The 27,814-nt window shown below is 54.4% G+C and overlaps 1 protein-coding gene across 2 annotated transcripts in view; it reads left to right on the top strand.

The window, feature by feature from the left end:
- The window catches only part of AJAP1 (adherens junctions associated protein 1), a 120,488-nt gene extending 93,195 nt beyond the window's left edge, over positions 1-27,293 (top strand). For both annotated transcript variants that reach the window (XM_058719329.1, XM_058719330.1), the window contains exons 3-6: positions 13,617-13,704; positions 16,092-16,334; positions 18,105-18,233; positions 26,139-27,293. In XM_058719329.1, the coding sequence (XP_058575312.1) occupies positions 13,617-13,704; positions 16,092-16,334; positions 18,105-18,174 (401 nt within the window). In that variant the 3' untranslated portion in view covers positions 18,175-18,233; positions 26,139-27,293. The remainder of the gene's footprint in view (positions 1-13,616; positions 13,705-16,091; positions 16,335-18,104; positions 18,234-26,138) is intronic.
- Positions 27,294-27,814: the final 521 nt, after the last annotated feature.

Raw genomic sequence — 27,814 nt, 5'->3', positions numbered from 1 at the left:
CTTTGGCGGGGCCTCAGTCTTGGGCTTTGAAAGGCCGTCTTGCAATCATGGGTTCAAATGTCATCAGGACCACACGTCAAAGCAAAGGGCAGCTGTTCCCCAGCCTCCGTCTCCCACCTCATGCCACCCCTCCCCTGCACCTCCCACCCCTCAGGCCCTCCTCCCTGCTCTCCTGGCATCGCGGGGACCAGTGCCCGGAGCCACCACTGCCTGGGCCTATCCTGTCTTGCCCTTCCCAGCTGTCCGGACAGGTCGCCCTGCCTTGGAGCTGGGGTGGGTGGGGAGAGTAGTGACTCTTAAGTGCCCCCTCCTGGTGGGAGAAGGGGGTCAGACAACTTCCTGAGGGCAGTGGGCTGGCCATGTGGGACCCCTGGGTGGGGGAGGGGGTATTTGGGCCTGTTGAATACATGTATTTGTCTGTTTATTGTTTTTAATAAAATGGTAGTTAGCATGCAACCGGTGGCCGCCGTTGGGATTAACGACATTCCCCAGCAGGAAGCTTTTAAAAAGTGCTCCGAGCACCCCTGCGGGAAGCTGGTGGACTTCTCTCCCACACTCCCCGCCCCGTCCAAATTGCATTGCAATTTCCTCAAACTTTAGGGCTTCGCAGTGATTTTAATGGAACGCAGGGATAGCCATCTCCCTCCCGCTGGCTCCGTTGACATTGTCAGTGAATTTTGAAGGCAGAGCCGACGGCCAGCTGAGCACCGGGCTCTGTCTGCAAGCTGCACCGTGCTCTGAAGGGATGTGGCCGGACCCTCCCTCCCTTCCTGCCCCTCGGGCTCGGTTCAACCCTAAAGGCCTGACTCTGAGCTCGCCGAGTCCCTGGAAGGCAGCTGTTGATGGGCTTCCCCAGCTCCACCAGCGTGCAGACGAGTGGTGGCCACCACAGGGCCCTGCAGCAAATGCCAGCCGAGGTCAGGGGCTTGGCTGCGCAGGACGCCGCTCGGCGGTGGCTGGAGCTCCACACAGCGAGTCCAGGACCAGTGCTCCCCGGATGCTCTGGGTGGTGCTCATAGCCCTCGTAGGTCGTGGACAGCCCTTCTCTGACTTCCAATCGCCGGAAGCTGTGTGCTGCAGAATTCCACGGGGACCAGGTTCCGCCCGGGGTTCAGACACCACATGATGCGAGAGGAGGGCGCCTGTTTCGGGTTGTATGGGGGGTGCTGGGTCAAACCAACTTTAGGACACAGGCTTTTTTACCAGACAGTTCTCAAGCTCGTGTGTCAGGGGCCTCTAGCGGGGAGCTCAGCTTCCCGCACAGAGCCCCCGGTTCCAACGACAGCACAAAACTCTTGCTTTGGAACGCTGAGCAGCATCTTTGGGGAGGGCCACGGTCTGCATCCCCCTTAGCCCCTGTGGGTAGGTGCCTTCAGCTGCCCACAGACACCTCCCGAAACTCTTCTCTTCTACAAAGCAAACCCAGTCTGTCCCGTATCCTTTCTGCGTCCTGTGTGCCAGAACTCAGTTTCCAAGGGGAGACCCTGGGACCATGGCTCGTATGTGAGTAGCTGCTCAGGGACATGGCGACAGAGTGAGTGAGATGTGGCACCTGCTAACGTCTGACACCCTGAGCGCTCTGGACCTGTAGCCACCCTGCCCCGCGGGAAGTAGTCATCTCCTGTATTGTGTCCTGGGGCCTCCCTGGCAGTCTCCTGTGACCCTGGACCGTGCGGTTCCTTCTCTTTGCCTGGAAGACCGCCCTCCCCCTTCACTGAGAGTATCAGTTAGCTGCCGTCCCAGCAACGAACGGCACCAAACTCAGGGTGTAAACCTGCTCCATCTGGGCCCGGCGCGTTCTCCTGGTGACAGCAAACGTGCGAACGAGCCTGTGCCCCACGCACGGCCCAGAGGCGACTGCTGGGGCAGGTCACCCCCTCCTTGGGTGGGGGACACTGCAAAGTGATGCAGCCAGGAGTGTGGCCGGAGGGTGGGGTGAAGACTTGGGGCCCCCGGGTGTCTTGCCTGATTGCCTCCATCCTGGGCCATCATGGTACCTTTTGTCATCGAAGCCTTTGTCACAGACACAATGCACGTTTACTCCCGAGCGTGATGGTTGGCGCCTGCCCCTCTGGCCCCTAGACTGCGACGTGTGCGTGGTGGGGACCGGGCTGCAGCTTAGTGTCTAGCCTGTGTCTGCACATAGTAGGTCCTCAGCTGTTGAACGAACACGTAACACTGTCACCTTTCCATCATGTGACATCGGGGGCAGTCAGACCCAGCCTGGGGACGAGGGAGGATAGGGCGGCCGTCTGAGGTCCTTGTGGGCACAGCAGAGACACGTCCCCTCTGCCTCACTCTTCCTGAAGGGCACACTGACGTGCCTCTGCTCCACGACAGCACGGCTCCCCTGGGACGGCCGTCAGGAGTGACCCCGGTGGATACGGGGCAGCTTCCACCAGAAATCAGGTTCTCAGGGCTGCATCCAAACACTGCTTTTTTCTGCCCAAGACCTCCCGGACAGGAGCCGCGATGGCACCTGCTCTGCCCCGGGCGCCGGGCGGGGGCATCCTGTGTGTCCTCTTTGGCCTCCAGGGTGGCTCAGGAGGCAGGTGGCTCAGAGCCTCAGATCTGTGCTGGGGCAGAACGCGAGTGAGCCCACTCTAGGCGCGGCTGAGCTCATGGTGACATCTGTGACCGTCCCATAGTTCTGTCCTCACCTGTGATACACCAACAGGTAAGGGTCTTCTCTCCAGGGTCCGCCTCCGCTATCTGGCCGGCATCTGGGAACCACTTCCTCGGCCCTTGTGTCTCTGCCTGCAGGCCCGAGAGGACTTGCCAGGCTCTGCCCTGTCCCTGCGGCTGCTAGACAGCATCTCTGTCCTGGGCCACAGTCAAGATGCTGAGATGCCACTGAGAATCAGGAGGAGACAAGTGCACAAGCCACAGGAAGTGGATACCCTCCAGTCTGGGCCCTGTCCTTTGGGCTTGGGTAGGCGTCTGGGGCACAGGGAACGTATTTTCAAAGAGATCCCCAACTAAAAAGATTAGCAGGACTCAGGCCTCCAGGACCAGCCTCTGGGTGGGAATCTGGCCATGGTGTGCCTGCTGGGCTTTCCGATACACAGTAGGCATTGGTCCGTCCCTTTATCTAGAATGCACGTAGCAGGCACCTGCTCCAGGCCACGCACGGAGCTGGTACGCCCAGCACCAGCCGTCCTGCACCAGGAAGGCGGCCTGAGCCTCTGCCCACACTCCACGTAAGTGACGCTAAGCAGGGCGAGAGCCACTGCCCTCCGCACACGCACTGAGCGCCGGCTCCCAATCTGGAGCTCCACGGCGGTGCTGGCGCGTCCTCTGGGGGACGGGAATATCCAGGTCGCACGGCGAGGATGCTCTGAGAGGGAGGGCAGCCAGGTTTTGCGGGGGAGCGCGTGCTGTTTGCTTGGCAGTTCGATCCATTCACCACTGTATGGGCTAAATGCGGACTCCGTCCCGGTGGCGGGTGCCGGTGGCCCTGGTGACTAATCCAGCCAAAGACTCCGCAGCTGACTCGTGGGCCCCAGAGCCCGGGCCACCAGGCCCACGGCGGTGAACCATGGCTGCTCTCCTCACAGAAGCTCCTCTGCTGGTCTGAGGTTGGCTGATGGGCACCACGGGGGCGTCCCTCCCCAGCCCCCCGACCTCTCGTTAGAGAGGAGCGATGCTGGCTTCCCCCTGCACCCTCCTTCCTCACCGCCGTCCTTTGCTGAGATGGCCCAGTTCTCTTGGGACTTAAGTCCAGGAAGTGGGTCGTTTCCATGTTGGCTACTGAGCTCAAAGCTGAGTATCAGCTGCTTCTGTTTTTGAATGAGATAAGCAGTAAGTTCAGTGTGTGCGTGCAAGCCTGTGTGTGCGTGCATGTGGTGCCTATGTGTGCGTGCCTGTGTGTGTGCAAGCCTGTGTGTGCGTGTGTGTGCATGCATGGGGTGCCTGTGTGCGTGCAAGCCTGTGTGTACGTGCATGTGGTGCCTGTGTGTGCGTGCCTGTGTGTGTGCAAGCCTGTGTGTGCCCATGCACCATGCACCCTGGGAGGCAGTGGCAAACAAGGCTGGGGAGAGGGCAGAGAGAGGCGGGTTGGAGAAGCTGCGATGCTCATGCTTTGAAAGCCTCCCTGAGGTTGAGAATCTCAACCTCTGTGCGGAGGGAGTTGTGTTTCCCTCGGGACTGGCCTTTCTGCTCAGAAACACTGCCTGTGAGTGAGCAGGTCTGAGCCGGTCTCTGAGGCCGCGGGGCCCAAGGTGGGAGGCACATTTCCTGGGCCAGGATTCAGCATCCTAGTCACTGCTGCGCAGTGAAGGGGAGTCAGAGGGACCAGATGGATGGGGCCTGGCCCCCCGGTGTAACCCCTTCTTGGAGCTGGTAAATTACCTCGGAGATGCTTATCCAGCCTGTGCTGTCCTCCACGAGGGGCCCCTGTGCGTGGGGTCCTACGGCGGGAGAGGCCCTGAGACCAGGGGTGGGCAGGGGCACGGAGGGCCAGCCCTCATTCTCCCTAGCCTCCCTCGCCCCCGTCCTCGCCGGTCACACACAGCAGCATCCACTGTGGAGTTCTCGGGGGCCCTCTAGGGTAGGGGTCCCCAACTCTTTCCTAAAGGGACAGATAGCAGCTCTTTTAGGCTTTTAGGCCACACGACTGGACCCTGTCCTGGAGGCACAGGAGCAAGCTCAGACATCACGTCCAGGAATTTGATGAGGCCACGTGCCAATAAAACTTTATTGACAGACTCAGATGGTGGGGCTGGCTTTGGCCCTCAGGGCCCCAGTTTTCTGACCTCTGCTTCAAGGCCTCTCTGCTCAGCGTGGTGTCCGGGACCCCAGAGAGGGGGAGACAGGCAAACCGCAGCCCCATTTGTCACCAAGTCCTGGGGGGTGGGGTTCGTGTGTGTGCAGGGAGGAGGTGCATGGCTGGCGGCCACACGGGGAAGACTCCTGCTGTGGGCCTACTGTGCGCCAGCCACACGGCTAATGGTGTTCCCGCATCCTCTGAATTAACTCTGCTGAGAGAGAATCATGAGGCCAAGCAAGTATGTGAACCTCTAGGGCCGCCAGGGAGAAGCCCACGGCGGTTGGCGGCGGGCGGGGGGGGGGGGGGTGCTCAGAGCAATGGAAATTTGTTCTCTCGAGGTTCTGGAGGCCTGAAGCCAAAACTAAGACTCCAGTAGGGCCGCGCCTTCTCTGAAGGTTCTAGAAGAGGGTCCTATCTGTCTCCTCCAGCTTCTCCTGGTTGCTGTCAGCCATGGGCTCCTGACTCTGGACTCCTGACCCCTCCGCCCTCTACGTCGCTGTCTTGTGGAGTTTTTCCATGTCTCTCTGTGCCCTCTTCGGGGTTTTTGAAAGACACCAGCCATTGCATTGACCACCCACCCTAAATCCAGGATGATTTCATTTCAAGATCCTGAAGTAATTAACTAAATCTACAAAGACTCTATTTCCAAATGAGGTTATATTCTGAGGTAGCACAAGTGGACATGAATTTGGGGTGAGGGACCAGGATGCTTGTCCTGGGTCTTGTGATACTGTCCGTCCCACTACAGAGGGATCAGGCTGCTTGTCCTGGGTCCTGACTCTCAGGTGCCAGCACCAGCTGTCTTGGGGCTGGCTGAAGTCTGCTGTCTGGTGGATCGTGGCTTTGAGAAGTACAGTGAGGGCCTCCGTGGCTCTGCCTGACCACCCCCCACCCCCGCCCCACCCGAGGCTCCTGGGCCTCCACAAAGCATTTCAGCTCAGGTGTATTCGGTCCCCAGGACCGTCATAACAACATACCTGAGTGGGTGGTGGAAACAGCAGGGTTTTACTGCCTTAGACTTCGGGAGGCCAGAGGTTGAGAGCAGGGCCGTGCTCCCTCTGAAGGTTCCAGGGGAGGATATCCCAGCCTCTGTCCCGGCTTCTGGTGGTTCATGGGCTCTGACGGCGGGAATCCAGCCTTGTCCCTGTGTGCATATCTGTCTCCAAATCCCCCCTTTTTATAAGGACACTAGTCATATTAGGTTAGGGCCACTGACCCCAGTGTGCCCTCATCTTAACTAAGTACGTCTGCAATGACCCTGTTTCCAAATAAGGTCACGTTCTGAGGCACCAGCAGGTAGGGCTTGCACATATGAGTTCTGGGGAGACACAGCTCAATCCATAAAATGAGGACACCACTGGAAGTGAATGGGCTTTCCCAGCCTCTCTGCCCACCACATCCCACCCTTTCCGTGGACTCCAGTGTGTTTGTTTGAGTCTGGACCCAGATGCTGTGCTATCTTTTTGGCCCCCAGCTCCCTCTGTCTCCCCACGGTGCTCTGAAATTCAGGGGAGTCTTCAAATGCAGAGAAAGTTTCCTCGTGTGAGGAATTTGCTCCTCGATGTAGCTGACCTGTGGATGGGACAGCTTTAGTTGAGCCTGATGACAGGAGACCAAACCCAATTTGGGGGACCCTAGCCAGTGGGGTGTGCATGCTGATGCCCAGGCTCTCCCTAGATCATAGCAGCTTGGCCATTGGCCATCCCCCGTGGGGAAAGAACCAGTGTCCTCCAGCGGGCTGTGCAGGAGAGCAGCCAAAGGCATGGGTCCCAGACCAGGCCTGCTGGGGTTTGAGTCACGGGTTTGCTGGGTCTTAGCTGTATGTGCACTAAAGGATTAGCTTTGCTCAAAGGAATGACCTTGACCCCAGCTCCTGGGAGGTCACCGTAAGCCTTCCAAATGTCCTCCCTGATAAGAATGTCCTGGTTTACCAGATAGCCTGCACTAATAATGTGGTTTACGGTGGGGGCCTTGGGTTACAGGGTGTCAGCTCATCGGGCCGGCCATGACTACATGACCAAGCCACTGCGCAGACTGGACACCCAGGCTCAGGGGGCTTCCCGGGCTGGCGACACTCTGCGCGTGTTGTCGGGCATCGTCACTGGTGGGAGGTAGGGCTGCCCACGTTCCTCTGCTGGGAGGGGACGGCTGTGGGCTCCTGCCTGGCCTCTCCTGGACTCTGCCCCTTGCCCCCTCCTCATTGCTGATCTTAATCTGTGCTTTTTCCCACTGTAGTAAACCAAAACTGAGTGTTAATGCTTCGTTCAGTTCTGTGAGTCCTTTGAGTGAATTTGTGAACCTGAGAGTGGTCTTGGGGAGCTCTCAGATTACGCTGCGCCACCTTGACAAAGTCCCCCAAACTCCCTGTAGAAGTGGGGAACATCTCTGCACCCACCTCATGGGTTGTGGGGAGCTGTGCGTGAATGATTCACTGAGAACACCGCCAGGCATCCACCGCCACTGAGAGGAGCGTGACGAGGTGGGTTCACCCACAGCAGACGCCAGAGGGCAGTTCCGCACACCCTCCCCCAGCCTCACCGTTGCTACTAGGAAGGAAGTACCTGAGGGAGAACAGGGACATCGTGATGGGCAAAGGGCCACATCTCACCTTTGTGGCTACGTGGGGTGTGGTCGGGACGTTTCTGACCCACTCACGAGGGGCCGCCACAGCAATGGTGTCCCAGCAAGTCAGTTTGGAGGGTGTGACCATCCAGGGTTCATATGGGGGACACCTGTTTCCTGGTGTCATTCATGCATTTCTTCCTGTAGTGAGTAAACTCAGCACCTTTGACATTTTGGGCCAGATCATTCCTTCTTATGGGATCATCCTGTGCTCTGTAGGACATCTGCCAGCATCTCTGGTGTCTATCCGCTAGATGCCAGTAGGACCGACCCCTCACCTCCGTGTGACAACCAAAACTGTCTCCGGCCGTGGCCAGATGTCCCGGTTGAGGACAAACTGACTTGGGTCCTTTGATTCCTCGAGGACTTGCCTCTGCCCTGTTATCGTGAGGTGTTAGCACAGCCATTTCCAGAGGCGGACTCTGTTCTCTTTAGGCGGTGGTCCTGCTCGCAGCTGGAGAGAATTTCAATGAGAGGCAGCTTGCTTTCCACAGGGTCTTGGCTGGAGGCCCCCTCATCGCCCACCGTGTGGACACACTGCGGGGGTCGCTCAGAAAAAGGCACACCCCTTGTGTCCTTGCCACAAAAGCTGGTAGCCTTGTTTTTCTGGAGCATCCTGGTTTGGGAAGATGCATTTCCCCTCAGCAGCCTTCCCCGCCCCGTCAGGTGGCCAGGTGCTTCAGAATGAGCCCAAACCCTGGAGCGCCTGCTCCTCAAGAAAGCTGGGCTGGCCTCTCCCCCGTCCTGCAGGGGATGCTGTGAGTGTCCCCGTATTCCCAGAGACTTTGTCAGAGATGTGCTGTGCAGTCTGTGTTTTGCAGCCTCTGTGGAAAGGAATGGTGTTTTTGCAGTGCAATTGGCCCTTTGGAAAACCCTGTCGCCTCTCACCTGTCCAGCCCTTGAAGACAGGCGTCCCTGGATCCATTGGCCAACAGGTCTTTGTCCCCGCAGGGCAAGTGCATGAGATCCCTGTATCATAAAATGAGCTGCTGTCAGCACAGATGGGTCGTCCCTCTGCCTCAGCAAACTCCAGGGCCATCATTCCTGCCTCCACCCAAGTGCACCAGCCAGATGTGCCCACACGCCCCTCAAGTGGTGGGAAAGAAGGCCCTCGATGGCTTTGTTTTTGTCACGGACAGTGGCCTGTGTGCGATTCAGCTTCTATTTAATCAAAAACCCATCCAGACCTGGAGATAGATTACCAAGCCCACATCAATCTCCAGGGCCTGATCTTATTACAAAACACCACAAATATAACCATAAAAGCCCTATTGATTGATGCAGAGTTCGCTAATCCATCTGTCCCCATCCATTATTCCAGGTATAATTTTTCATTATCTGGATGGCAGCTGATTCCTAGCACATTAGTATACAGTGGCAATTACCAGGAGCAGAAAGAGCCCCTAAATTAGCAGGAACAATAACACCTGTCAGGAAGGGGAAGCAAGAACCCCCCGCACAGCACGCCGTGCACTCTGGGACCAGGTCTGAATTGCAGAGCATTTGAAGATGGATTCAATGGTGACCTTGTAAATAGAGGGGAGAAAGTTTGTGTTTTGTTGCTTTTCTGGGGGGTGGAGAGTGTACATTCCCTTAAGGTAACATCATTGTTCACCAGATCGCAGCCTCCCTGACAGCGGGCTGTAGATACTCTACTAACTAACATTGCCCTGTCCAGGGTCAGTGGGGTTTGGGGGACAGATGTCCCTGCCTGCATTATGCAATGGCCACAAGGGACCTGACCAGAGGGGACATTATTTAAGGTGTAAGTATCGGCAGAAAGGAGTGAGGAAGGAGAGAATCGGGGGAGAGAACCTCCTAAGAACCCTGTCATTTGTGTGGGGTGAGGAAAGCCAGTAGGGAAAGGTCCCTCTCCGTACACCAGTTCTGTGATCTGAAGGTTCTTGTCTTTTCACAAAATGCGGCTCCTTTTCTACCCCAATGGAGGAAATGGAGCCATATGGCTAAAATAATTCTGTGGGTCCTTGGAGGGACTACATTGGTAACATTCTCCCTGAGTTTTGGTGTCCAAACACCAAGAATCCAATCTATTGAGTTCTCAAGGGAACTGTCATGCAGCATGATCTATTCTCAAGCCAACCTCACACAGACAAACCCAGCGGGGTGAAACTGGCCAGTGAAATTCCCAGAACTCAGTAAACTTTTGAAGATGGAGGAGGAAGGTTCTAGTCTTCAGAACCAAAGGATTGCCATTGGAGTCCTGGCTTTAACCAATCATTCAAAACAGGTATATATTCTCATTAATTCATAAGACAAACCACCTTCAGCTATTCACCTAAGTTAGAGCCCAGCAAACTATAGCCTATGAGCCAAATCTGGCCGCTGCCTGTGTTTGTAAATAAAGTTTTATTGGCACACAGCCACGCCCATTGGTTGGCACATGGGCCATGGCTGGTCTGGCCCCATAATGGCAGGATTGGGAAGTTGCAACAGAGACCACACTTCCTGCGAAACCTAAAATATTTACTCTCTGCCCCTTTATGGCCAGACTACAGGGATTTACACAGATGAAGGAAGGACGGCTGACATTTGGAGAGGACTACATAACAGGGCAGATGATTGAAACGGAACCACTTCTCACACGTTGTTCTGTTCTCTTCTTAGTAGCCGACCTCCCAAAGAAAGGAAATGAGGGGAGACATCCTTATGGATTTCTGTCTTCCAAACTGCTTCTTACAAGTGTCATTCTTGCCACATGTCAAAAGGCCTGATCCTTGTTCAGCCATCATGAGTATGGGGTTTATGGGATTGTCTTGTAGCCATTGATGTTTTGTGCATGAGCCCAGGGGCCCATTAAGACCTATGGGCCAGGCATTGAAGCAGAAGGCTGTTTGCCTTGCAAAGGCAGTATGTGAGGAGTAGTCAGATGTTTGCCTCTAGCCAATTTTATGACCAGAATGTGGCCACAGATGGGTTAGTTTGGCGTTAGATATTTTATTTTCTCTGAGGCCCTGGAGCAGAGAATTGCCTTCCATCCTGGATCTGCCAAGTGATGATGGGAAAGTCACTTTACTCCTCAGCATCAGGCTCCTCGTTGGTCAGGCAGGTGAAAAAGTGTAGGATGCTGATGGATTAAATCGATCATGTGTGAAGACTTAGCAAGGCGCCTGGCGTAGAGAGGTCTTTCCAGAAAGCATAGCCATTCTATTATTGTCGTATTTTTTACCCAGATGATCTGGCTGGCTATTAACCCATATATCATTTTAGTTTGGTAAGTTCTATGGAGGAATTTCACACCGAAGTCAGAAGAAGGGCCTCCAGAACAAGGCACACCTTGGGATTATATCTTTCTCCCTGTTCCCTTCATTTTTATATTCTACTTTTCAACTATAAATGTAATGTGTCCCATAGCTACAGTGGTAAGGGACTGTGTCAGAGCATGCGTGGGGCTAGGGGTGGATGTAAAGATGATGACACCCTTTCTTAAGGGGCTTCAGGGACTTATGAGGACCTCAAGCAAAGGGCTGATCTTCTGTTCTGAGAATCATCAGTGAGGGAGGGGGGCCCTTGAGCCAACCATTTCTCCCCCAGGCTTCAGTTTCTTACATCCATCAGACTGGGAGAATCAATGCTTTCCCATCCTAACCCACAGGGGGAATGGGAGGCAGTCAGACATCTAAGATGTGGCTAGTCTTGGAACTCCTCTCTTCCAAGGACTTTATCACTGAAGATATTCAACACAACAGAATTCCCATAGTAGGAAGATGAGAGGTCAAAATCTGGCAGTGCCCTATGCCTCCCATGGTCCTGCAGATGTTGGGGAAAGGACGGCACAGAGCTCTGCTCTTGAAAGGGCTCTCAGTGCCTCCGGCTAGGCCTTGCCTGGAAGTTCAACCAGCCCCTGATGCTCCTCTTGGCTCACCCACTCAGGGTATTCTTTTATATCACTAGCCTCCGTAGGTTGAATTCTCCTGACCTACAAGATGGAGGGTTTAGCCCAAGAAACAAAGACTCAGTTCTTGCCATGGGAGTTGGGGTGTAACCTGCCAACAAATGCCTGAGAAGCTTTTTGCATGGACCCAGAGCACTTCCCAAGGGATCTATCCGTGGAGGGGATGATGAGGCTCAAGAGCCTGCCTCCACGAATGTTCTTCTCCAGGAATGTAGATTAGAGAGGTGCCAGCCTCAGTCTTGGGAGAAAGGAGACCAAGACTGAGATTAAAGAAGGTCAGAGCAAAACCAGATGAATGAAATCTGAGCTCAGAATCATATACTACCGCTCTTATTACGAGCCTTGGAGCCAATAGACCCTATGTGATCCAGGGAACTTACTCAAACTGACCCACATAGTTTTCACTTCCATGACCGATGCTGACAGTATCTACCTTTGAGAGTTGTTATCAGGAATAAATGGGATCATGCACATCTGACAATCGCTACAACTTGTTGAGCATGCCTGAGATAATCATCACCACCATCATCACCATCATCACTCTCATCATCTCCACATTCATCACCATCATCACCACCGTCATCACCACCACCGTCATCATCACCACCACCATCATCCCCATCACCATCATCATCACCACCACCATCATGCCCATCACCACCACCATCCCCATCATCACTATCACCACCACCATCATCATCGTCACCATCATCACCATCATCGTCACCATCATCACCGTCACCATCATCATCATCACTCACCATCAACATCCTTTTCAACCCTTCCTCTGCCAACAAGGTCTCACTTGGGTGTTGGGGAAGCTGCTGAATAGTTAGGGATTACTGAAGCTGGTGAGCACTCCGTTGTTGGTGAGACAGAGGGTGGTTCCTGCGGCATAACTAGCTATCAGTTCCATTGCAAAGCTGACTTGGCAGTCTTAGATGAGAAAGTAAACTGACCCAAAGGCTCATAGCAGGTGCCACAACTTGGGCATAGGTGTATGTTAAGCCATCGTCCAGAACGAGCAGTGAATGCTGCCACTTTAAAAACTGGGCAGTAGAGCAGCTCCAGGTGGGCACCGTGGCTGAGCTGGTCAGAACTAACACCGCTTGGCATGCAGGAGGTGCTCAGTAACCGGTTCCCGAATCAATGGATAAAAGAATAAATAAGGGGAAGTCCGTGACTTCCATGTACCAAATCCATGTGCCTTCTCCAGTTTTCCTAGTGGTGCTTATCCTGTGGGCTCGGGATGGGAATCCCTCACAACAAGCAGAAATATCCCGGATGATGGGCAAACGGGAGGAGAAAGCCTGTTTTCTGGTCATGCCAACTTTGAATCATTTATTAGCAATTCCCCCCACGAGGATCATATTCGGTAGAGAGGTAACATCTGTTTGCGAGACTGTGTCCTTGGGAGACCGCCAGAAAAATCTTCTACTCTGAGATCCTCCACACTGGGACACACACATGTGCTGTTCTCACCCACCCCCGCCCCCCCGGGACCTGCTGGGTCCCTCTGGGGTGATAGGTGGGCCTCTGCAGATGGACACCAGCAGTGGAGAGATGCAGGTGCTTAAACACCCAGGTGCAAGAACACAACAGGGCAGACGGGCACTTGGGTAGGGCAAACGCTGCTGTGTGCAGGGCTCGGTGTGGCGCCCCCAGGACCTTTACGGCCTGGCTCCTCAGGTAGGGTTCTATCTGACGGGAGGAGGACAAGGCCTTTGCACGTGGCTTTTACGGACCAGTGGAGTCTGCTGAGGTTGCCCCCAGTGTCTGTGTTCTAGGAAGGTAGTGACAGATGTGTTGTCAGGAGGAAAAGAGCCTCAGGTAGAGGACCGGAAGTGGGAGCCTTTCCTACCACCCCAGTGATCCAAGTACCCCTGAGTCTGCCGGGGGGTGTCAACCCACGTTCACTGTGCCCCACATTCCCAACAAATCCTGGGCCGTCCCGGCTACTCCTGCATCAGGCCAAATGCGCTGCTACTCAGAGGTGCTGCCCCTCACCCAGGTGGGAGGAGTGGTGACAGGGGCTGGAGGAATGCGTCAGCCAGAGCCTACCTGGGCCAGGTGGTGGGCTCGGCAGGTAGGTGCGAGAAAGGACACAGCTGCCCGCGGGCCCGGTCACAGCTGGGGGACCCAGAGAGGCCGGGGCTGGGGCCTCGCTTCCTGGACTTCAGGTGACAACGGTGCTGGTAGCCAGGGCACCTGGGGAAGGAGAGACCTGAGTTGGCAGGAACAAGGCCCTGCCCCTGCTGGGCTCCTCTGCTCACACCCTGGTCTCACGGCTGCCCCCCACTTCCTCTCTTCCAGGTCTGGCTGTTCATCAGATCATCACCATCACTGTCTCCCTCATCATGGTCATAGCTGCTCTGATTACAACTCTTGTCTTAAAAAACTGGTAAGGCTCCTCGGCCCCTCTGGCCTGGAAATGGGGGGTCCCCTGGGAAGTGTGCACAGAGGCTTTCCTACTTTTCAAACCCGGTCCCACATCACTGAGTTTTCATTTGGGTCAGAGAACCCGGTGCTACGCCCTGCTCCCCGTCGGCCCCGGGGCAGCCCGGCCGGCCACGGGTGCTGCGCTCCCAGATACAGCCCTTGGGGAGTGTCCCCCCTCACCGTGGTTTCTCTGCAGAATACGGGCGAGCCCAGCCTCCATGACGGTTTCTCAGGTGGCAGGTGTCCCTGTCTGTCTCTGCACTCGTGTGTAAATTGCGATGTCACCCACCCGACACTGGTGGCCTGGGCGGATCTGTGCCCACCCCTCGCTGCCCCTGGCTGTCCAGGCTCAGCCGCCTTGAATCCTTCCTTCTTCTTGCCGCCGCTCTGTGTCTGCTGAACTAGGTTACTGCCTTGCTCCAGGCCGCCTGCCTTTGCCTATTTCCTCCTGGAAATTGGCCTACTTTGAGGTTGGCCTTGCTGGGTGTATGCACCTGCTACACCCCTGGGAAAATCGGGGCACTGCCGGGTGACCCTGCTGAACACACACCTCCGAGGCCCCGTGTGCCTGCAGCCTCTCCTCCAGCAAATGTGTCTCCTTTTAGATCAGAGCTCAAAGTCCCTGGTAGAGTAACACACCCAGATAATCCCCCTGCTGCCGGCAGGTGCAGGAAATCCTACAGGGCTCATGGGTGGCAGCCACACCCGAGTGTCCAGACAATGGAAATTCGAGAGAAAGCCCGTCTCTAGGGTCAGCAAAGGTGGGAAGGAGGGGCTTGGCACAACCCCCAAAACCGACCTCGCGGAGAACAGTGAGGCTTCCCGAAGGCTGGCAAATCCTAGACCCCAGGCGTTTTCTGGGACTGGTGATGAGGACGGCACTCAGCTCGCCGCAGGGCAGTCCTGGGCAGGGGATGGCTGGCCAGAGAAGGGACTCTGGAGCCCAAGAGCACATGGGTGCATGGCAGGGCAAATCCCATCGACCCTCTTGACTGCCCTCAAAGGAGGCAGGGCTCTGTCACCTGCCGTGTGACAAACAGGCCAGCTCTCTCTTGGTTTCCCACAGTGGGGTTTACAGCAAAGCCTCAGAGACTCCTTCTGGGGAGGACAACTCAGGCCGTGGATGAAGGGGTTCTGTGACCTTGGGGGGGAGTCCCTTGGCTTTTGCAATTTTCTTCCTACCTTTGCTTACAGGGTGGGGCTTCTGCATCGGGAAGCAGGGCTCCTCTTGTTGGAAAACCGAGACAGGGCATGACCGTGATGGTCTTATGGACACTCGCCCCTCAAAGCCACTTCTTCCTCATTGGCTGTGAGCACAGCAGGGATGGGAGATGGGGCACTGCTGCCCTGATGAGGTTCCTCCAACTGGGGGCTCCCCAAATTTCCTCCTAGCTGCCCTCCACCGTGGGGATGGGGCTTCTACTCATCCTTCTTTTTTTTTTTTAATTTTTTTTTTTCAACGTTTTTAATTTATTTTTGGGACAGAGAGAGACAGAGCATGAACAGGGGAGGGGCAGAGAGAGAGGGAGACACAGAATCGGAAACAGGCTCCAGGCTCCGAGCCATCAGCCCAGAGCATGACGCGGGGCTCGAACTCACGGACCGCGAGATCGTGACCTGGCTGAAGTCGGACGCTTAACCGACTGCGCCACCCAGGCGCCCCTCTACTCATCCTTCTTGTGACTTGCCAGAAGTGACTGAGAGGGTCACCAATTGTCTTCTGGGTCAGACACCTTGGCTGACAAGGGAGGGATGCCCATGTCCATCCTTGACAGTGTTGGGAAGGCTCTGTGGACCAGAGGAGCAGGGAAGTATCCATGGGGAGTGCGGAACAGTCCTCTCCATAGACCTGCTGGCGGCAGTGAAGGATGGACGACCAGCTTTCATCCCCAACTGGGAGCTTGGGCGGGGGCAGGGCTGAAGGCATAAGGCTCCCCGTTCACTAATTCTCCCCAGAGATAGTTACATCGTCCCTTCCAGAACGAACCACCAGACCAGCCCCACCTGTACCCATTCGTGAGGAAACTGCGTCCACACCACTGCCTGGGTGACATCCTTTGGCCAGACAGGGCCTCAGCTCTGGGATAACCCAGCTCAGCCACTTACCTCATAAGCGGCCCTGCCATAATGGCCACATTTACAATTCAGATTTTATTAACGACAACAACAACAAAAAAAAGAGAACAAGCTGATTGTTTGATTGTGGTTGATCTTTCCGAAGAGGCTGGAAATTACCATTTAATATTAAATGACGAATAATTAATGCCTGGAGAGGAAGGTTCCACAGTTTAGGTTCTGGGTTTGGGCACCGGCCCGCCCCGCCCCCACGTCGCCTTGGCTCTCTTCCAGCTGTGCCCAAAGCGGGAACACGCGCAGGACCAGCCACCAGCGGAAGATCAACCAGCAGGAGGAGAGCTGCCAGAACCTGACGGACTTCACCCCTGCCCGGGTGCCCAGCAGCCTGGACATCTTCACGGCCTACAACGAGACCCTCCAGTGCTCCCACGAGTGTGTGCGGACGGCTGTGCCTGTGTACGCAGACGAGACGCTGCATCCGACGGGGGAGTACAAGTCCACGTTCAACGGGAACCGGTGAGCTCAGGCCTGGGCTGGTGCCTGCCGCCTCCACAGGCTCCTGGCCGGACGGTGTCATCACAGGGGCCGTGGGTCTGTGTGGGGCAGCCGTCATGTGTCTTTGGGAGTGGGGGGGCACTGAGCAAATGCACACAGCTGGTCTAGCGGAACAAGAGGGGCGGGCTAGACATAAAGAGGTGTCTCCCCACCCAGAGACAGGACACAGCAGCATCCAGCATCCACTTCCAGACCCTACCCTTGGAGAGCAGGCAGAAGGCCTCCCCACCCCGGACGGCATGTGGTGGCAGATGAGTGGGCATCCCTCCGGCTTCACAGAGCCGGGCCTTCTGATATCAACACGTACCCCCCCCCCGCCCCCCTGTCAACACGCACCCTCTCCCCTGGCCCACTGCCAGTGTCTCAGAACCCCCGTCAATAAAATGTCAGCAGCGCATCTAGCCAAAATATCAAACACCAACCAGACTCTGGGTTATTAAATGCTCTTTTTTTTATTAATCATGTGTAATCCTTCAAAGAAGACATGACCCTAAAACCATCCCTGGGAACATTGAAGAAACCCTTGAGTCAGCTTCCAGGGATTTATCCGGCATTAGATTAAAACATCAACAAGCTATTTTTTTAAGCGAGCATACACTTATGCATCATTTTGTAAATAAAAAAAAAAAATTCCCAACCACTGAAAAGTCTAGGAAGAAATGAGTAAGAAAGCAGACGGACCTGAGGGACCCCTTGTTGGCAGCAGGAAAAGCAGCTAGGAGTAAATGCCTGAGGGCCCAAAAGCCTTCCTCCCAGAGCCACGGTCAAGGAGACTAGGGTGATGTCCAGCTGTGATGCCCATGGTTAGCGGGACCTTGTCCTGGCCGTGAGAACAGGTGGGTCTTCCGGAAGCTCCTGTCTTGCACCTCTGCGTGGGAGTCCGCGATCTTCCCAATGTTCCCTGAGATGCTCCTCTCCCCGCTGAAGAGAGCAGGGCCTCAGGGGTGTCCTCTGCCCGCTGCACTTACACTCGGCGACATTGGGGGAGCTCCTTGGTTGCCTACCAGCCTTGCCGAAGGCCTCGTTCACAAAGAATTGGCAAAAGCATTTCAAAGCATTTCACCGAGTGAACATGTGTGTGTCAGTTTGTGAATCCTGGCCAACCAGAGCTTCCGTTTTGGGGAAGCGTGGATGGAGGGCCACCGACTGGCCATCCTTGTTCCCACTGGTCCCCCTCTGGCCCTGCCCTGTCCACGTGCAGCGTGGGCGCGGCTGGCGCTCTTAGCCCTGGCTCAGAAGCGTTGGATAGAGCGGGTTCTTGCTTTTGGGCCTGAGGTCACGCTCTGCTGGGTCTCCCTGGCCTTCGGAAACAATGGCTCAGGTCTCAAAGGTGACGGATGACAGGAGAGCCATTTCCGGAGTCAGGCCCCCCGGGCTCCAGCATGTGCAGTAAAGTGGGTGTTATCTCTGCCCTCAGAGGCGGAGACCCTAAGCTTTGCCCTTGTCCTACCAATTAAAACACTGAAATCTAGAATGCCAGCTCCCTTCTGCACACGGATCCCTCAGGCTGTGTGTCTTCCAAGGCCTTCCAGGGCGGAAGTGAGTGTCAGCTGGCCGTTGTGGGGGGTTCCCCGTTCCTGCTGAAGACCGGTGGGGGGGTCCAAGCTGAGCATTATGTCTCCTGGGTTCTTTGTGACTCAAGAAGCCGGTGATTGGCGGCAGGCCTGAGCCCGTCGGCATGCCTGTTGTTCTGTACCGGCACACGCAAGCCCGTTTTTCTGCTCCCTGCAGACCCTCCTCTGATCGGCATCTTATTCCTGTGGCCTTTGTGTCTGAGAAATGGTTTGAAATCTCCTGCTGACTGGCCGAAGTCTTGTGTACCTCCTGGGGGCAGGGCAGACGCCATGTGTCTATTTTATGGTACGTACCTCTTTTTCTGGACGTTGATTGATTTTGTTTTTCCCCTTTGCCTCACCTTCCCCAACCCCGGGATAAGTGGGAGGCCTTCTGGACATGGCAGGTGGTGTGGCCGTCCCGAATGCGAGCCGGAGGGCTGGGCTTGTGGTCTCTCTGCTTCACTTGTTAGAAATGCCCCCGTGGAGGGGAGGGACAGACAGGCAGGGACGCGGACCAGCAGGGAAACCCGGCCGCTCAGCAGGCGGAGACCAGGGCGGCGGCCGCACGGGCAGGTATCTCACCTGCATCGAATGTCTGTACGTCGACGGGGGAGGGCACAAAGCAGAATTAAAATATAATTTTGGAATATAAAAATAAGAGATAAGAAGGCAAATGATAAAGGAAGCAAGCAAAGGGTTGAGACATCTACTAATTTGAAGCCAGGGACCGGCACCAAAACAGGATGAATTTTCCATGCTCTGCTGAATAGGAACATTTGGTTTGCTTTCAGTGATATTAACTTTAATGCTAACGTTAAATTGCTTTCTTCTGCACCGAATCTCCCGAACACTCGGGCTGCTGGGGGAGAAAGAGCATTTCGCCCCCATGACTGCACGCTCTCTATGTGCAGTTCAGTAGACGCAACCCGCGGGCTGGGCTCTTTGGTTTTGTCTTTCTTTTTGAGGCTGGGTTTTTCTCGTCCACAGATATTCTGTGACATCACATCCCTTCCCTGAGTAGGGAACCCAGTTTCTAGGATGGGTTATCGGGGTCTGAAAATACCGCTTTTCCGCTCACCTCCTCACGCGGGGCTCATGGTCAGAGTGGGCAGAAGGGCAGGGGCAGGAAGGTGTTTCCTCGGGACACACGTGTGCCCCTCCAAGAACTCGGCTGGCTGTGTGTAGACGGGGGCCTGTGGGAGCCATCAGAAATAGGAGTGGGGGGGCGGAAATCTGTGCTAATCCAGCCCTAATGAATCGAGTGTTTGCTTCAGATCAAATCTCCAGCCCTCACTTCCTGTCCCGAAGCCAAAATGACCTGCTTAGTGTGATGTTCAGCCAACGGGCAAAGAAACGTAATTAGATTAGAAAAGAAAGCACCCCTCCCTTCCCCCGCCCCCCACAAACGGCCTTTGTTGAGACCGTGCTGGCAAGTTAGGGAAAGCGCAGTCTCGTCCGCGACCATTCAAGAGCCAGATGCGCCTCCGAGGCCCATCCGTCAGAAGCTTATGCCTCCGTCTGCCTGGGCGTGACTCACCTCATTAAGGCCAGGGACAGGGCGCCCTTTGGAGCTCCAGCCAGGCTGGCAACAGGGAGCTGCTTCTTAGGAGCGGGGTCCCCTCCGGCCTGGTAAAACCTCTGCAGGATGGCCCGGTGGTCTCCAGCATGACTCTTAAGATTTTACAGATGCATTCGAGCATAAGACATTGACCTGGTCCCTGCACGTCAGGACCCCAGCTCCCCTCCTTCAAGAGCCTAGCAGTGGGCATGCCCTACCCTCCAGGCAGCCCCCGCGGGGGATCATTTTCCCTAATGCGGACCCTCAGGGGGCACTCACGGGACACTCTTTCATCTAGAGATTCATATTGTCCTCCCGGAAGTGCCACCTACAGAGGAGAAACAGGCACGAGGCAGTTAAGTGACTTGCCTGAGTTCAGTCAGGTGGCACGTGGTGGGGCCGGTCCGACCCAAGGCGGCCTGGCTCTGCCCACCATCTGAGAGCCTCGGTTGTGCCCCCCGTGCTATGAGCTGTCTGTCCCCCGTGCCACCCCCTGCCCGGCCCCAAGCGGGAAGAGAGCTGGTGGCCGACGAAGGTAAGCTTTCCCACGAAATCGGCCTCCTGGGACATTCAACCCGATTCTGCAGCGTGGCAGCCAGGCAGACGAGAGACGAGCTCCTGAGTGCTGGAAGCCTGAGCCTACAGCCTTCTCATGCACCCTGAGCACTGAGCCGTAGCCCTGACTTAAAAAAACAAAAAGTAGGAAAGAGTGCTTTAATTTACTCCTCTGCTCCAGAAAGCTTTGCTGTGTCCTTGGCTCAGCTCTCTCTTCAAGCAACACAGGGCATCGAAGGACCCCCGCAGGCTTGGCGGGCACTCCCCTTCCGCCACTCCCCGGCAGGCCCCGCCTGGACCACATTCCTCTCAGGGCATCTGGACCCCACTTGTCTGGACCCCACTTGCCAGCTCGTCCGAGGAGCTATTTCAGGACCACCTCCATTGGCGGGAGAGGATGCCTCTGTGTCCGAAGACCAGACCTACTCACTGTGGATCCCAGGGGGGCCATGTCGGGAGGTGAGAAGAGCCGTCAGGACCTGTCCTGAGGCCGCCATGCACCTGTGGAGCTCCAGCCACCTTCTTTTCCGGTAGACGCAGACCAGCAGGGCTATGCAAACAGTCTTGTTAGCCTTTGATAAATGCTTAAAGATTCCGTCTCCACGTGCTGGACAGACTGTTTATCACTCAATGGGAGAAAAGCATTCAGATTCTAAGTATCCCTGATTCTTGCAATTAATGCCCAGACATGAGCATCGAGCGGAGAAGGGCCAGGAAGTTCGCTCAGATTTACTAGGGTACTTATTGTCCCTTAAATAAATAGCAATTAATACTAAAACATTTAATTAAGGTTTAAGAGCCAGCAGAGATATTTATCTCTTGCATAGCTGTTAAGCCTCTCCAAATGCATTTTTAATGATGATATAGCAGTTTGTAACCGTACCATTGTGTCTGCTCACGCTAACCCCTGTGCACACGTGGGACCCAAGAGTGGTTAAGTTCACTTCCCTGCAGGCAGATTGTTGGTGATGCTTGGGCTCCTGGACACAGGCACCCTGATGCGGGCAGATATTCATCCTGTTTCCCTGATTCAGCCTCTCCAGTAGATTCCAGCAAATTCTTGCCTCAGACCACCTCCACAGTGGCACCCCGTTGTTCTGGATGAGTCACGGTAAAGCTGACCTTCCCAAACACCAAGTAAGGGGACGAAGACACAGGCCTGCCGTTGCCTCTTGGGCTAATCTCCTGTCATTTTTCACGTAACAAGTAAACTTCAGAAAAGCTCATTAGTGTTCAGATCTTTTGCATTTGCCAAAAGGCCACTTTATTCCCAACGGAGCCTGAAAAGTAATAAAAGTTCTTGCATCTGAAGTCAGTACGAAATAAATCATGTGCCATTATTATTTTCAAAAACACACTGAAGACATAACTAATAAAAACCGAGAAGTGCACCTGAGCCTTCCCACTTTGTTTTAAAACACACACACACACACACACACACACACACACACACACCCAGCTTTTTGTAATTCAGAGGAACGGTTTTTTCAAAGCAACGTGCAGAAACCCCCTCTGCACACTGATCTCCAAGCTGCAGGCGAAGTCCGACGGAAAGTTCCCGTCAGGTTGGCAGAAACTGAGGAGCAGCCACTGGCTCCAGGGCGCTCTTGCCTTAGTCTGTTTGTTCTTTGTTTTGCAAAAAGCAGACACTGCTCTTTAAACCTAGGACCCACCTTGTAGTTAGTCTGTCAATGGCGGGCCCGGCGAGCCCAAGATCTCCTAGTTTCTCCAAAGTCAGAATTTATCCCAGATCCCAATCTCTCGGATCAGTTGGCAACACACAGCTTCCCTTTCTGGTGCGGACGCCCTCCCCCTGCTTCTCCCCAGCCAGGACGTGGAGGGTGGGGGGCTCTCCTTGGCTCTCTTTTCCTGACTGGCCTGGGATGCACATACCTCTCTGGTCCCTCTCGGGTTAGTGCCCAGCTGAGAGGTTCATGCACAGAGTCTTTGGAACCGAAAACCACAAGCCCTCCCTGCAGCTGAGTGCAAGCAGCAGGAATGCGGGGCAGACTTGGAAAGTGGCTGTGGGTAGTCTCAAGCCCCTCCTCCTGGCCTGATGGGGTGAGGCCACCCTTGTGGAGACCCTTGCAGGGAACCCGCCCACCTCTGCAGGAAGCCAGCATTGCTCTCGAAGTGGCAATTCAGGGCACAGGGTTGGAGCCATATCTCTCCCTCTTTCTCTCTCTTTCTCTCTGCCTCTTTCATCCTGAGACTTTGGGTAGAAACAGATGCCCATGGGTTTGGAAGAGGCTTTCTCCCCAGCGGCTCAGGGGCCCCTCTGCCAATCCTCTGATGTGGCTGTCCCCATCACAACCCACCTGCAGGCAGCACGTGAAGGTCATTTCAGGCTTTAGTCTCTGGGCCGGAGGACAAGGCTACTTTCACACAGATGCGTCTTCCCTTATCTGCATCCAGCATGGATTTCCTACTCTGGGCACAGGGCTGGAACCCGGGTGAGCCAAAGGTGAACCCTTAGGCACCCCCTGACTGTACGTATCATCCTGTACAGCACGTTCTGATGGAAATGAGACAGAGAACACGTTTGGGAAAGGAGGGGTGCCCAGGAAGGCCTCCCCAGGGATGTGACCGTCTGCAGAAACTTGAAGGATATGAAGTCCGAGATTTGCCCTTTCAGGCCAAGGTGCTGCCTGGAACTCGGAGAGTTAGGAGGCAGGACCTTGTCCACTGTGCGAAGCTCTGAAGACTTTCAGTGGGAAAGTGGCAGGAGACGGTCCGTTCTGAAAACCACCCACAAGATGGCTGGCCTGAGGGAAGGGGCCAAGGGGCGCCTGTCACCTCCGTCTGTCTGAGTAAAGGCAGAATAAGGGACTGCAAAGCCACCTTGCAGAAACCTCCCTTCTTTTTATTTATTTATTTATTTATTTATTTAAATATGAAATTTATTGTCAGATTGGTTTCCATACAACACCCAGGGCTCATCCCAACAGGTGCCTTCCTCAATGCCCATCACCCACCCACTCCTCCCTCCTGCTCCCCATCAACCCTCAGTTTATTCTCAGTTTTTAAGAGTCTCTTATGGTTTGGCTCCCTCCCTCTCTAACTTTTTTTTTCCTTCCCCTCCCCCATGGTCTTCTGTTAAGTTTCTCAGGATCCACATAAGAGTGAAAACATACGGTATCTGTCTTTCTCTGTATGAGTTATTTCACTTAGCATCACACTCTCCAGTTCCATCCACGTTGCTACAAAAGGCCATGTTTCATTCTTTCTCATTGCCACGTAGTAGTCCATTGTGTATATAAACCACAATTTCTTTATCCACTCATCAGGTGATGGACATTTAGGCTCTTTCCATAATTTGGCTATTGGTGAAAGTGCTGCTATAAACATTGGGGTACAAGTGCCCCTATGCATCAACACTCCTGTATCCTTTGGGTAAATTCCTAGCAGTGCTGTTGCTGGGCCATAGGGTAGTTCTATTTTTAATTTTTTGAGGAACCTCCACACTGTTTTCCAGAGCGGCTGCACCAGTTTGCATTCCCACCAACAGTGCAAGAGGGTTCCCGTTTCTCCACATCCTGTCCAGCATCTAGAGTCTCCTGATTTGTTCATTTTAGCCACTCTGACCGGCGTGAGGTGGTATCTCAGTGTGGTTTTGATTTTTATTGCCCTGATGAGGAGCGACGTTGAGCATCTTTTCATGTGCCCATTGGCCATCTGGCTGACTTCTTTAGAAAAGTGTCTATTCATGTCTCTGCCCATTTCCTCACTGAATTATTTGTTTTTCGGGTGTAGAGTTTGGTGAGTTCTTTATAGATTTTGGATACTAGCCCTTTGTCCGATATGTCATTTGTAAATATCTTTTCCCATTCCGTCGGTTCCCTTTTAGTTTTGTTGATTGTTTCCTTTGCAGTGCAGAAGCTTTTTATCCTCATGAGGTCCCAATAGTTCATTTTTGCTTTTAATTCCCTTGGCTTTGGAAATCTCCCTTCTTAAGGGGGCCACCCTCCGACCTGTGCTCCAGCCCAGGACCCTCTTCCAATGAGGAGGGGGCACTGCTGGTCATCATGCCAGGACCAGGGACAGCTGCTGGGACAGGGACAGCTGCTCCAGCCAGAGAGGCTCCCAGGCCGCCCAAACCGGGCAGGGGGTCGTCAGGCCCAGGCTTCAGTGTCATCATACTGTTTTGACTTTCTAGCTTTTAAAATTATGGTGAAATATACGTAACATGAAGTGGACCTTTTTAACCATTTTTAATAGTGCATTCGGTGGTATTAAGTACAGTCACTGTGTCGTGCAGCCGTCCCCACCATCCGTCTCCAGAACTTTCTCATGTCCCTCAACTGAAGCTCTGTCCCCCCGAACCACCAGCCCCCCCAACCCCCACCCCAGGCCCTGGCGCCCACCCTGCCACTCTCTGTGTCTGGATTTGACTCCTTTGGGGACCTCACATGAGTGGAGTCATAGAGAATCTGTCTCCACGATTGTTAGCTTTCCACAAATTAGAAGGAAGATAGACATAGAGGAGAGACATTTCTCTTTGTTTTAATGGCTTCCTTTTGAAAAACACCCCCACCCCATCCTGGAAAGTGGGTGTGAGCAGCGGGCAGGGGACCGTTGGAGTAAAGCTATGGAGGGCGGTCCTCTTTCCACGCAATGACACCCTGCTCACAGCAGATGGGCCGTCCCACAGGGTGAGCAGATGGTCCATTTTAGGCCCCCGTGGAGTTGTCCACACGTGTCATTTGGAGGTAGAAGGCGAGGTGAGCAGGGAGCCAGAGCCCTGCCTTGTTGTCCAGACCACGGGCAGGGAGAGGGGCGAGGGTTCCTAGAAAGGAAATGAGCCCCCTCACCCCTGCCCTGGGGGGAGCAGACAGTCTGAAGCTCCTGGATGCTATAGAGGGAGCCCAGCAGGATGCTGTCCTATAGCCTGAAGATGTGTCCCCCCAGCCTGGGGGCCTCCCAGGCCTCAGTCCCGGGAGGATCACCCAGCAGGCTTATTTGATTCAGGACAAAGGAGCCCAGGCTGTGGCCTGTTGAGAAAGGGGTAATGGGCCCAAGCCTGGCCTGTGATCAGAGTCACCTGGGGGGCTCAGAGAGCCCCATAGTCACAGGCCCTGCCCACAGGACCCGCACCTGGGTATCCAGAGGGAGGCACGGGGGTCTGAGGCACTCAGCAGGTGACTAGGACAGGGCCCATCCAGCCGCACAAACCACTGTGGACCTGACAGAGCTCCAGCTGAGAGCTTCACTGTTTCATTTTAGAACCGTTGATGCTTCCCCCCCCCAGCGCGTTTGTATCACCGGCACAGGTGAGGGTGTGGCGTCACCCCCCCCCCCCGATATACCAGTTGAGGGTCCTCATTTCCTATAGTTATAGGGTGTGGGGGGTCCAAGTGACAGCAGAGAGAAACAGTGCCAGTCCTGGGAGCGAGAGCTGTGGCTTTCAGCAAAAGCGCCCCCACGCTGAGCCGTGACGCGGCCTGACGCACCTGGCCATGCCCAGACGCCGGTGGCTGCCTGACTCTGGGGTCTGTGACAGACATGGGAAGGCTTTGAGGTTCCTAGGTTCTGAGGCTATGCCCGGGCCGCCCCTTCCTTGCTTCCTTGCAGACTCGACGTGGCCTGTAAGCATGTGGCTCACCGCCTTTCTCTCTTCAGCAAGATCACCTCTCAGGGACACCCAGGAGGTGGTCTTTCTGACACAATGCATTAATGTCTCCCAGTCCCAGCTTCCAGCCGAGCAGAGGACTGAAATGGACTGCGTGGTTCCTGCCATCCAGGGATGGGGCGGGTGGCCCCTCTACCCTTGGTGGGTAGGAGCCAGAGAGAGCATCCACACAGCGCTGGATGCGTTCAGTCCCCTGCAGGCTTGGGGTGTGTGGCCCCCCTTGTAGTTCACACGGGGGTGGCCCAGACCCACTCCTGGTGCGGGCAGCAGAAAAGGCTCCTCCATCGATTACCGTGATTAGTGCGAGGTCCCTGGGACTCCCTGGTGACCAGAGCTGGCTGACACCCTTCCTGCTCTGGGGACACTGTGTCTGTAAGCCAGCCAGCAGCCTGGGGCTCGGCTGTGCAGCGTCCCCCCACCCTGACTCCCCCTGCTAGTTAATCTCTTCTTGTTTTCTTTCCACACAGGATTCCGTTGGTGAACCTGTAAAAAAAAATAATAAATAAAATAATTAAAAACACACACATACACACACACACACAAAACCTACAAGTAAACTTTGTACGGGGAGGGTCCCCATACCTACTTCTTCAGTTTGCCGGTGGGAAGCTCAAAGAGCAGGACGCTATAGGCCAAATATATTTTTATAAAAATGCTCACGCCTATGGGGAACTGCCTTCTGCCAGAGTTTTCTTTGGAGAACGGAGAGAAGCAAAGCAAGAAAGAAGCTGGAGACGAGAAGGAAGGCCAGCAGGAAGCACCTGAAGCCTGGGATTTGTACTGATTCTGAACCTTTGCCAATAATACCATTATGTGCCATGTACTGACCCGAAAGACTTGGTGACAAAGCCGAAGCCAAGCGAACCACGTGTAGAAATCTCACAGAAAACAGGGGTGGGAATCTCCCGACAGAGTCGCTATTTCTGGTTAATATACATATATAAATATATAAATACACACAGACACACACACATTTTTTTGTACTGTAGCGATTTTTGAAGATCCTCAATGTTCCTTTTTAAAAAAAAAAACGTTATCGGTTACAAAATCTGATTTATTTAACATGCTTAGTTTGAACAGGATAAACCGGTGTTTTCTACGTTGGCGACATGCACACACGCGTGCACACAGACGTCCACACGCAAACACACACGCGCATATAGAGGCCTGTATTGGAAACACAGTTCCATGAGTGAGCATACTCTTTCTGGTGACCTGGTACCCCATTGCCACCCATCCCAGGGGACAGTCTGGACCCATGCAAAGGGACCCCCTAAATGACACATCTTGCATTTGCTGGTATTTGGTGAGGGGCACTCGATGTATAATGTATTCTGTTGGGCCAGTGTTAAGAATGCTGTGGTTTTATATACATACATATATATATGTATATGTATATATATACATATATATATAGACACATAAATATGATCGTTTTTCATTTAATTGTTTGAAGAAGCTACCTAACGGCCATGCACACATTTACGTAGCTGGCTGCTTACAAAGGGGACGAAGCATCAGACTGGGCGGGTGGTGGATTCTTGGCCATCTTTGTGTTAAAGAAGCAGAGACTGAATTAAAGAAAATTTTCCGGTTCCAAAAATTAAAGGAATATATCCTTACCACGTGTGTGCGTATGTCAGAACAGAACCCAAAAACATACGAGGGCCCCGTCTGTCCGAAAATGAGGAAACGGTTCCACGTGCAGGGGACCCAGGTGTGTCCCATGGGTGCTATGCCCCACGTGTGTCCACGTTTCTTTCCCACGTGCTGGTGGTGGACAGGACTGCCTGCTCTTTCTAGGGCCCAAGCATGACTTTGAATCTTGATCGGGACTATAGCAGATGCTACACTCTCTTGCTGGTGCCGGTCGGTCAATGTTTGTGTCTTGCCGTGAGGAATCTTGCAGTGGGTTTTTCCGGTGGAAATAGGGGCCCGAGGCTGGAGCCTCATTACAGCGAATCCCAACCACACGTAATTCGCTAAAAATACTGCCATGTCCGGGGCTGGCTACTCCCTCCCAATTCCAGCCACGTAATTAATGGTGCCCCATCCGTGCCGTCAGTAAGGGGCGCTATAAGGGAAGCTGTTTTCTCCTCGTGGGGACCCCAGATTAGGTGCATGTGGCCTGGCTTCTATGAAT

Source organism: Neofelis nebulosa, chromosome 2, assembly GCF_028018385.1.
Source record: "Neofelis nebulosa isolate mNeoNeb1 chromosome 2, mNeoNeb1.pri, whole genome shotgun sequence".
Taxonomy (NCBI): domain Eukaryota; kingdom Metazoa; phylum Chordata; class Mammalia; order Carnivora; family Felidae; genus Neofelis; species Neofelis nebulosa.
Note: the sequence above shows the minus strand (reverse complement) of the source record. Positions and strands in the feature narration are given on the sequence as shown.